Below are 11,686 nucleotides of genomic sequence, written 5' to 3' on the forward strand. Positions count from 1 at the left end.
AAACCTTTACAACAATTGTAATATCATCATCTGTCTACATTTTCATGTGTTGTTTATTATTTTCTGTGTTCTAAGAGGGTTAAACCACATGTAACTTAACAAGCATGTATTAGTACTTCAGTTTACAACATGGTCTTATCTTGTTCTTCTGTCCAGAGCCCAACCCAAAGGATACTATCATGGGGTTAAAACTACAGACAAGGAAGTTAAGTGTTTTTGCATTTGACTACTTGATCTGTTTTTAACTCTGGGGATCTCATTCACATAGTGTGTTTGTAAAAGAGTGTTTAAGACAGTGAGACATCAGTGCCGCTGTAACCATTCATACATTCCTATGGTGCACAGTATTCTTTCTTCATTTTCCCCCATGTCTAGCTACAGCAGGAGCTTTTTTTGTAAAGTGCAGAAGCATCAGAGTTTATCTTTGATCTTTTCAAAGAATTATTCACTCTATTTTAGGCCATTGGGCATTTATAGAAACTATTTATAAAGCCAGATGAACCAAAATGTTTTAACCTATTTTCTGTAACAACATTATGTGCAATATTTTTTTTTTACAGTTACCAAGTCTATCCCCTCTTGCCAAAGACATGAGAGAAAAAGACAATGCAATGCAAGCCAAGAGTGTAACAATTTGTAAGCTACCCCTTTGTTTCTTTGTCATGACGCTTTTTATTATCTGTGAATTCAAATTTAAGAAGAAACACAAGACTTTTACTAGATTATGATTCATCCATTCATTCATATGTTTAAGACAAATAAATAAAACATGTAATAATAATAATGCCTACTTCCTTGCTTTGCCTTTAATTGTTTTTTTATTGTATGAAAAACAGATCAGTGCTGAAATACCACACTCCTGTATCTGCAGCATATCAAATTTCATCAAAGTTTACAGCTGTTAAGAAAATAATTACCTAAATAATTCCATCTGTATCTGATGTGAGCATGACTTAGCACCAGTGTTGCTGGAACTCTTTTGCTGTCTGATTGCAAAGGTCACATCTGAGATATTTGCCAACAAGATGTTAAGGCTGTCACAACTTGTGATTTGTCCTATCATGACTATTACTGAATAAAGAAGCAAAAAATGCAACAATGGTTCAACTTTATTCTAGACACAAAGATATATATGTATATATATGTGTGTATATATTAGGGGTGCAACGATACACAAAATTCACGGTTCGGTTCGGTTCGATACTTTGGTGTCACGGTTCGATATTTTTTCGATAAAAAAAATGTTCATGCCTTTTTAATTTGTCATTTATTAAAATTATAAATATCAGGGCTCGCAAAATTTCAAAATTCCTGGTAGCCCTTCGGGCAGGGACTCTTCAGTTTTTTGTAGCCCAAAATAAGTTTAAGTAGCCCGAATAAAAAAGAGAGCAATTTTTTGATTGATGTTTTGTTTCCCGTTTTGTTTCCTCTACAATATTATACATTAAAGTATAATATTGTAACGGAAACAAAACATTAATCAAAAAATTGTTGAAAAACAGATTATAACATTGTATAAAAATTACAATCATCAACTCAAATACTTGGGTCTAATTGAACAGAAATTTCTATGAACTTGTAAGAACTGTGTAGGACATGAATCAGTCCAAGATCGAGGCCGTTTGCTTTTTGAAGTTTGCAAAGACTGCTAAATTTTTGCCAGTGGTAGTTCACTCTTTGCAACATAGTACGCTGTTTTGAACTGATTTTCAGGTTTATTTTTATCAGTTGCAAGGAGAGCTTAACTTCTGTCTCGCTAGCTTGCCCTGCGCTCAGTGAATCTGCGTTCGACTACTCCGCCTAGGCTGCACTGTCGAGCACAGATCCACTGAGCGCTCAACACAGACAGCATCGTCAGAAGGAAAGTTGATAAAATAAATTAAAAATTTTGTATTGTTCGATACATATGCGTACCGAACCGATATATATATATATATATATATATATATATATATATTATAGCGGTGTTGCCATCTTTGTGTTTAGAATAAAGTTTCTTTATTCAGTGTTGCTTCCCAGACCCACCCCTATACTTCTATCTTGGGGACGTAACATCGCTCTACTACTGTAGAGAAACTACTGTTTTTCTACTCCGTTGTATTTTGGCTAGATAAGAAAACACTATATATTAACCATATTTGTGAAATTATTTTGTTACAGCAGTGGAAGTAAGTGTTGTAGTATGGTACTAATAAAATATAATTGAATTTCATAGGGTCATTACTTACACAATGAAACTGACACTTCTTATTTTCATGCCTTCACCCTTTAAATTTTCTTCCAGGTTTTTCAGTGTGAAAGTGAATGGAGGCCTGTGCTGCCGTTGGTGGCACGCTCATTGAAGAGTTCATAGTGAATTTAGGATGCGACTCTGGTAAAATCCACACTGCCCTGTAAAAGGCCAACTAATCCTACCTGTAATCACTATTATCCCCCATCCCCTCAACAACACTACCACCACACCAAAAAAAAAAGCCCCCCACAAAAACAACCTCTCATTTGTTTGCTGAACAAACTCCTCATGGTGTCATTCAGAGATTTGGGCAGCTGAGCATCATGTGTCTGCTGTGAGTCCTGCTAATGTTTCATGCTGTGTGTGATTGCTTTAATGAAGTGCAGGAATTCATACTTCTATAGGCTTTGTCCTTTCTATATGCTTTTTGTTGTTTTTACTTTTATACAGAAATGGTAACTTTGTGCTTCTAATTTATTGTTTAGCAGGTTTGTAATATAACAAAACGTGCTGTCCTGCAGTTTTAGCTAGCAGAATCATGGTCTGAATGCTTTGCTGTACCAAACATTTGCTTTGCCAAGAGGCGTGTTAATGACTCCTTATAGGGTCCACTTTTTAGTCCTTTTTATTACGTTTATTTTAGTGTTATTCTATTGTTCACATTAGTATATGTGGTTGAACAATACTGGAGCTGACAGGAGAAGACAAAACTATCCAACTTTTGCATCTGTAATAAAGTGCACTGAAAAACAATGAGACACATGATGACAAAAATTGCTGTGTGCGAAGAGAGCGAAAGTGTCTGAGTTTTTGCCACAAAACATGCAGGATAATGAGGTTTAGAATCTCCAATCTTTCCACATGTAAGCTCTAGCACACCCGGCCCATCCATGTACTGAAGACCTGAGGTCACGCATCTCAATGGCAACCAAATACCTACCAGAAGGACGCTAGATACAAACCAGGGATCTGTGATTTCCCCCACAAAACAACATTAAAGCAAACTAGTTTAAAGAAATAGCAGGAAGTCAAGTGCCTAATGTAATGGCAGTAGAATCCAATCATTATTAAGATACTTCATCAGCCCAAAGAGAATTCACAGAATGAATAACATTCATGACAGTATCTTATTTATCTGATAATTTTACTGTTCTACACATACAAAGGTTAATTTATATCCCTGACCTATATGTAACTCTGTCTGTGAAGATGGATTTAAGAAATAAGTGTTTTCAGTTTTAAAATGACCTCATGTGGTTGGTTGCGGCTATAATAGACTGGTGACACAAGAGAACTCGGAGAGAAATAACAGTAAAACTAAATAGTTTGAGGGGATCACTGCCCATGGCTGCTATCCAAACAACCTACAGCTACTTATTGCTAAAGACAGTAAAGTGGAGAGTATGGCTAATATAGCCCAATAAGTGATTCCCTCAAACTGATCTTCTGTTTTAGTGTCGTTATTTTCCTTTGAGTTATTGATTCAGTCTCTAGTTAGCTAACATAAACTAATTTAAAGCTATGACCTGCAACTAACCCGGTGACGTAACGTGTAGGACTGCCACAGCAGTTTTTGGGCCTCCATCTTACTCTATCCTCTTGTACAGTACATCAAACCAAGCTACATGCCCTCTTCTACTGTATCTATTAACTTTCTCTTTGATTTTCTTCTTTTCCTCTTGGCAGCTTAGTCTGCAACATCCATCTCCTGATATACCACTATCTGTCCTCTGCAGCTCTTTCATTCATCTCCAAATCCTCCAAACCTAAGCTGTGCCTCTTATTCATTTCTAATCCTGTCCATCCCAGGAAAAAGGAGTCTTCAAAGAGTCTACCTGTTGCAGATTGAAACCTTTCAACTGTATTTCCTCTCTAGGTGGCAAACACCATCACCAGTTTAGAAATCGTGATGAAAACCTGTACACATTATCAATCAGACATTGACAGGTTGTCTTTGGTCTGCAAAAATGTGTAGCTGGGTGAATGCCTGGACGACGCTTTCCCAGCAGGTCACTGCATCATAATGACACAATCGCTTGTTATTTGCTCCACCTGTATTCACTTTACCTGCCTGTTTTAATGTTGTGGTTGATTGATGTGAAGCTAAACAGGGCTAATGAGGTTTTACGAGAATGCAATGCCCGAATGTGCAGTTTCTAAGAACTAGTAGTGATAATGGAACCTGAAAGCAAAAAGGAAAAACACTGTACAGTATTGTCCCTGTTATCAGCTGTTCTAACCGTGCGTCTTATTGCACCTGAGTTCTTTGAGTCATCAGATAATTAGGGGTTGACACAGTCACTTGTGATAACAATGATGCTGAGAAGGGCAAATTGGGAGATGGTACTTGGTTTCACAGTCTAGCATCAGTGGGCGTCGCAGAATCGTTGATAGGAGGTTACATAAGGACCTGGTCATGTTGACTTAGTCTTAGTGTCGAGGATCTAGACAGGAGTCACTAGTCTCTCTCTCTGTCTTTTGTTCAAAGATTCAGTCAGAGAATTTGGGACCTAAGGTCGACACAGAGCACAGCAGCCATGGCAGGTGAGTCTCAATCTGGAGTATAGAGCTATGTGAGCGGGATTTCTTTATTTTTTTTTTAAGAAATATTTCCTGACACACACAGATTATTCGGTTTCTACTTTGTTTCCATAAGTATATAAGTTATATGGGACTTATGTTAACTTCTTTCTGCAGTTGAAAAGATAAAGAAGCCCAAGAAAAGAAGTGTAAGTTCAAGTTGCACCGCAGTTCATCTTTTGTACTGACAATACACAGTGCTTTGATCTTGCAATATCCGTGAAGATTAAACGCTGCAGACCTTCTCCTTTCCCCTTTAACAGGCCACAATCTTCGGCTACCCACTGAGCATCTTTTTCATCGTAGTTAATGAGTTCTGTGAGCGATTTTCCTATTATGGGATGCGAGGTAAGTGGCTTCATTGGGTTCTGATGTTATTTTTCTTCACCTGAAAGTTGATTTAATCAAGTATTTACTGTATGCTGTTTAAGGATGTTTTTATGCTACTGTGCATGTATAACTTTCCACTAGATTTTTGACACTTATAGTTACTTTATTTATTTTTTTTTTACTTACTCTATATTCTAAAAATTCATTAAGCTTCAACTCAATAAACTTTTTCCTTTGTGCCCCCCTGCCTTCCTCTCTTCTTGCTGTCTGCAGCCGTGCTGGTGTTGTACTTCAAGTACTTCCTTAAGTGGGATGAAGACTTTGCCACCACCATCTACCACACATTTGTGGCTCTTTGCTACCTAACGCCCATCCTGGGAGCTATTGTGGCAGACTCATGGCTCGGGAAGTTCAAGTGAGCTTCTCAATAAAATAAAATCAATACATGAAAAGACACCAACCTATAATTTGCTTGTATTCAGTTTCAGTATTTGCATGAAGACTCAGTTTAAATGGTTAAAGTGTTTAACCTTGGAGTTTTGATCCTTGTCTATCTTACCTTTATCTGTACATGCTGTACATCTGCTCAGTGCCTCACACATCCCTTGTCCTCTTTCCTCTGTGTAGGACGATTGTCTACCTGTCCATTGTTTATACAGTGGGACAGGTCGTCATGGCTATAAGTGCTATCCAGGACATCACAGATACTAACAAGGATGGCACCCCTGACAACATGACCTTACACGTGTGAGCTAAACACACCCAGAGTTGACTGGCATAATAGAAATGCACTGGATCCACACTGTCAGACAAATGAACATCTGTCTGTACTTTGTTTTGCCCCCAGAGCTTTGTCCATGCTGGGTCTCTTCCTTATTGCCTTGGGAACAGGAGGCATCAAACCCTGTGTGGCTGCTTTTGGAGGGGACCAGTTTGAAGATCATCAGGTCAGACGGTGCTCAAGCATATGTGTTACTGCAGAGAGTGGAACTCGCCAGAAACACCTCTTTTTTCAAAGAGTCCAAGAGTTTTACACATTCATTACAGACTGTATATAAAAGATGGACATAGCCACCTTGACGTGAATCTCAGTCTCGACATCTGTGACCATATATGTTATTATAAAACAACACGACAACCAAAACCACACACAAATTAATGCAGCAACAAAGAGATGTACTTTTACATGTAATTATACACACACCAAATATATACATGACAACATACACTGACTGCCCTTTGCACACAGCAGTTAAAGCTACACAGTTATCAAAGTTATCAGCTGTACTCGGTCAGCACTTTGTTTATCTGTTTTTTTGTTCCTGCTAGCTTTTTATTAACTACTTGATCGCAAGCACAAGTGCCCCTGTAATTTTATTACACCCTTCAAGGCCAGGGACAAAGATTAATCCATAATGTTAATGACATGGCTAAATTATCTAAGGAAATAAGTGTGCAATATAATGCTGTGCCCCACAGGAGAAACAGAGAAGCACCTTTTTCTCCATCTTTTACCTGTCCATTAATGCTGGAAGTCTCATCTCCACTCTGATTACTCCCATTCTCAGAGGTAGAGCCACAACACTCAAACTGATCACAGAAAATAAAATATACCACTGGGTCACAAACTGATTTTTGTGTCCTTACATCTTCAGCTCAGACATGTGGTATTCACATCCAGCAAGAGTGCTATCCGCTGGCCTTCGGTGTCCCTGCTGCGCTCATGGTGGTAGCTCTGAGTAAGGATTTTATTATAAAAAATTCTTGTTTGCTGTAATAAGCAAATTAATGCTTCTTTTCGATGGCGTATCCTTCATTAAGTGTTGACAAATTGTAGCTAAGTAGTTGAGTGCTTGTTACAGAAATTCTAACCAAGCCGCTAAAAAAAACCTAGTAGTCACCATAAACTGTGTTTTCTAAGAAAGTTGCACCATAAAGAGATAACTGGTGAAACAATATTGTCATTTATAATTTCCTGTTACTTTTGTAACTCCTGTATGTGTCGTGTGTGTGTTTGCAGTTGTGTTCATTGTTGGAAGTCCCATGTACATTAGGAACCCCCCGCAGGGCAACATCATTGTGAAAGTTTGCAAGTGCATCGGGGTAGGTGGTTCCAGTGTCTTTCTAGCTTAAAAGTGAATCCCATTTGAATCTCCTGCTGTACAGTTAGAGTAATTATTTTGCAATTGTCTTTCTGCTGTTTGTAGTTTGCCGTCAAAAACCGTTTCAGGCATCGTTCTTCTCAGTATCCCAAGAGAGACCACTGGATGGACTGGGCTGAGGAGAAATATGATGTAAGTGGAGCACAGGCACATGCAAATACAAACAGCATGGCCATAGATTTCTTATCATTTTCTTATTTTTGGCATAGAAACTCCTGATTGCTCAGGTGAAGATGGCATTGAAGGTGCTGTTCCTCTACATCCCTCTGCCTATGTTCTGGGCTCTCTTTGACCAGCAGGTATGTGTGCATACGTGAGACTATGAATAACTAGCACCTGAATCCAGTGTTAGGAACATACTGTCTTGAGTGAAAGAGTTACTTTTACCTTATAATATAGGTAAATCCCACATTTACCGTATTTTCCGAACTATAAGGCAGACTTAAAACCCTTTAATTTTCTCAAAAATCGACAGTGCGCCTTATGGTCTGAAAAATACGGTATATGGCCTTGAGATGGCTGTAAAACTGAAATGAAAGATTGAAGCAAAATCCGGTGACAGGAAAAAAAATGACAACTGTGTTTGTTTCACAGGGTTCAAGATGGACCTTCCAGGCGACCACAATGAACGGCAACTTTGCAAGTGTTATGTTTTAATGTTTTGATGCAAAAAAAACAGTTAAATACAGGTATAACACCTTGTGACCTCAAACCACAGAAATGGATGATATTAATGAGACTGTTTCTCTTCTTTTCCCAATAGGGAGCGATTACAATCCAGCCTGATCAGATGCAGGTGAGATACTGGGCTTGATTACATCTGACCTGATTAAATTAAGTATTTTTCATGCATGAAGAGCTGACAGCATTGGGAGAGTCTGGGATTGTCAACAAATCCCTGTCAGAATCAGCCAGTGGTTTAGATGATGGTGCTGGTTTAGCATAATGTCCTGAATGCATGATTGTGATATAAAGCGATGCTCAAAACCACACTGTGTGTGTGAACATGGCTTAAGCATCACTCTCTTCCCACCAGACTGTCAATCCTATCTTGATCCTGATTCTGGTGCCAGTCATGGACACTTTGATCTACCCTCTGATTGCCAAGTGCTTTAACTTCACGTGAGTGTTTTGTTCCGTCTTCATTTTGTTGAATCGATACCATTTTACATTCAAGAATGAAAACAAAATTCATATTTACTATCCATTAGTCATCTCATAATTTCTGTTAATGTATATTGTTATACTGTGTAAGAAAATAGTTGTTTGATGAATTAGCACAATTAATATTTTTTGTTAATGTATATATTTTAGGGTCTTTATTTCTTTACAGTAACCTTTTAAATAATTGGTTCACATAGCAACTAATTAATGTACTACATCGTAGCTTGTTATCTTTATTTAATTATAATTTATTTTTTTGTAATAAAAGAAAACAAAGCAAACTAACAAAAACAACTAATGTTTAATTAGTTGCATAAACGGTCTGTAGAAGATTACATGACTGTAAACAAATCACATCACCAAATTATAAAATGTGTTCAAACTGTAGAAATCTTTAAATAAGCAATTACTTTAAGCCTTCAAAAAGACAAATAGAATAAAGTAAATGCCTCCTATAAAATGACATCCTGTAAACACTGTTCCATGTGGCTGAATATAGGATAGTGATATAAAGAGGATTTCAAGTGTGTGTGTGTGTGTGTGTGTGTGTGTGTGTTCTGCAGTCCTTTAAGGAGGATAACAGTGGGGATGTTCCTAGCTGCTCTCGCGTTTGTGGCTGCTGCCCTGCTCCAGATACAGATTGATGTGAGTGTAACACAAAAAAAAAACCCCAAGCACACTTTTGGCAACTTATTAAACATGCATCGTATGATGCAAAATTCCATTGTTCTTTTAGAAAACCCTGCCTGACTTCCCATCAAGTACTGAAAGCCAAGTGAAGTTCATCAACATGGTTAACAGGGATCTACAGATTCAAGCTGATAACAAAACGATTTCCTTGAAAGGTCTTGGGGTATACTAGCCAACACAAGAAACTATTCCCAGACACTTTGGTCAGATGCAAGTTTGAAAAATTTTCTGATATTGGCAATTGTTTTCTCCTACAGGCTAATGAGGATTATCTGACCTTTCATAACCAGTTTACACTGGTTCTGGAGTCTGGGCAACAAAATACCATCAATTTGGCTAATGGCACTCGGAATACCATTGCTATCATTCAGGGATCCAAGCTTGGGTTTGAAAAGGTAAAAACATGTAAAAACACCTGGCCAACTCTGAAGCAAAGCTGGGAAATTTTTACTGTAAAATTCTTAATATTGGGAGCATGAACTTGGCCTTTTTTCTCTCCAATCTCCTTGGTATAATTCCTAAAGATTTTTCAGATTAAAACTCTTGCAGCCTTTACTTAACATGTAGACTTTCAAGGTAAAAGCATGGAGGAATGAAGCATTTTGTTGATGGAAGAATAACATATTTGTAAAAACTTACATGTACGTTGAGACAGCTGAGATGAAAACGATACAGTGCATGTGAGATGCTAAAATATTCTTTTTCTCCAGTTCGATGACATGACTTCAAAGCCAGAAAAGGGTGAAAATGCTATAAGGCAAGTGTTTTGTTCTTTTTGTTTTTTTAAAGTTACTCATACATTTTACATTACTGCCGGAGGTTTCTTCCTGTTAAAACAGAGTTTTCATTCCCACTGTTTTATCGTGTATGATGAGTTAGGCCTTGGTATTAAATTCTTTTGTTTATAATTGGATCTTTTCTGTTTTTGAACTGTCCTTCCGCAGAGTTCTGAATGGTTTTGGCTCAGATTTGAATGTAACCGTGCGTGACAAGGTGTTCAACTTTACCAGCAACATGTCAGAATATCTCAGTGTTTCACATGGAAAGTAAGACTGAGTTCTCATTCATATGAAAGTTCTATATGGTTATACTATACTATACTGTTTTGACTGGTGGTTTTCTTTAATATGGCAGAGCTGAGTTCATGATCAAGGATAATAGAGAAAGCTGCGTCTACACTCAGGAGCTGGGCTTTGGCAGCTCTTATACATTGATCATCCCATCCACTTTCACATTTGGAGAAATGGTAACATGTAAATCCACCCTGAGTCACATCATGGTTTCAGTGTTTGTTGGAAGCAGCTAAGACATGCATACCTCTCTGTATGCTCCAGTGCTCAGAGAACATCAAGGCAGTGATGGACATGAAGCCTAACTCTGTGCACATGGCCTGGCAGATCATTCAGTATTTCCTCATGACTACAGGAGAGGTCGTCTTCTCTGTGACAGGCCTCGAGTTCTCCTACTCACAGGTAGAGGGTGCTCTCCTTAACTTTTCTCATTTGATAATAAGGTCTGTGCCAGCTGCCTAGAGAATGCAACATGTAACCTGAGGACTGATGATGTCATTCTTGATGTTACTTATAATTTGGGATACTGCTTTTTGCTATCCAGGCACCCAGCAACATGAAGTCTGTGCTGCAGGCTGGCTGGCTGTTAACCGTTGCCGTAGGTAACATCATTGTGCTTATTGTTGCTGAGGCTGCAACGCTAAATGATCAGGTGAGTGGATGCATATGCATACTGTGCTCACTGACTTTGGGCAGGTTTATTTTAAGTGATATAAATGTCTGTAAGTTGCTGTACTTGCGTTTCATGGACAAGAACAACACAGGTTGAGTTCAATAAGGTACACCAGAAGTGCAGTGAAGAATTTCAGAACAACCTATGACTGGTGATGCAGTCTCTCACCCTTTATACCAAGCTCCAAATGAACACTTTTTTGTGTTTCTCTTCACCAGTGGGCCGAGTACATTCTCTTCGCCTCCTTGCTGGTGTTGGTGTGTATCATCTTTGCCATCATGGCCTATTTTTACACTTACACTGACCCAACCAAGATAGAGGCCCAGTTTGATGAAATGGAGCCTGAAGAGAAGGAGAAGAGGAAAAACTTCGACATGCCCAGGAAAGGCTCAGCTGAGAGCCACAAAGAGGACAGGAGGAGTTCTGATTCCAGCTCTGATGACGAGTGCACCAAACAGACAAAGATCTAAAGCAACTCCCTCACTATGGCTTTCCCCTTTCTTCTGCTGGATTTTGTCTTTCATGTCTCAGAGTGCCTGTGCCATTTTGGTCAATTTGTCAGAGAAATCAGCTCACAGTTGGACATGGACGTAGCAGCTAGAGTGACCCGAGTGAAATGGCACTGAATAGCACAGAAGCTGATTATCCACATATCAGCTCATATAATTAAAAACCATTCATAGGTTTGTCATCTATAGTTGAACTGTTGTAAATTTGACATGATTTCTTTTGCACTGAGCTTTATTATCTTCAACTAATTTTGTCTTTCATGTTTTTACACATG

General features: G+C 38.4%; 1 protein-coding gene across 1 annotated transcript; it reads left to right on the forward strand.

The window, feature by feature from the left end:
- Positions 1-4,926: 4,926 nt before the first annotated feature.
- On the forward strand, positions 4,927-11,372 carry slc15a1b (solute carrier family 15 member 1b). The gene is made up of 22 exons (XM_085348414.1): positions 4,927-4,962; positions 5,077-5,161; positions 5,417-5,558; positions 5,771-5,890; positions 5,991-6,090; positions 6,623-6,713; positions 6,799-6,882; positions 7,164-7,246; positions 7,351-7,437; positions 7,515-7,604; positions 7,900-7,944; positions 8,069-8,101; positions 8,342-8,427; positions 9,033-9,114; positions 9,206-9,322; positions 9,417-9,554; positions 9,870-9,916; positions 10,104-10,205; positions 10,294-10,405; positions 10,494-10,631; positions 10,774-10,881; positions 11,121-11,372. The coding sequence occupies exons 2-22, from the start codon at positions 5,155-5,157 to the stop codon at positions 11,370-11,372; spliced, it is 2,064 nt and encodes a 687-aa protein (XP_085204540.1). The 5' UTR covers positions 4,927-4,962; positions 5,077-5,154.
- The last annotated feature ends 314 nt before the right edge of the window (positions 11,373-11,686 follow it).

Source organism: Diplotaxodon limnothrissa, linkage group LG23 (assembly GCF_057381915.1).
Source record: "Diplotaxodon limnothrissa isolate DT_005_m linkage group LG23, D_limnothrissa_male_GT1.1, whole genome shotgun sequence".
NCBI lineage: Eukaryota > Metazoa > Chordata > Actinopteri > Cichliformes > Cichlidae > Diplotaxodon > Diplotaxodon limnothrissa.

Coding starts and splice junctions, on each gene's coding strand:
- slc15a1b (XM_085348414.1), top strand. Junction 5,559..5,770: donor TCATGGCTCGGGAAGTTCAA/GTGAGCTTCTCA, acceptor TCCTCTGTGTAG/GACGATTGTCTACCTGTCCA. Junction 10,406..10,493: donor CTTTCACATTTGGAGAAATG/GTAACATGTAAA, acceptor TGTATGCTCCAG/TGCTCAGAGAACATCAAGGC.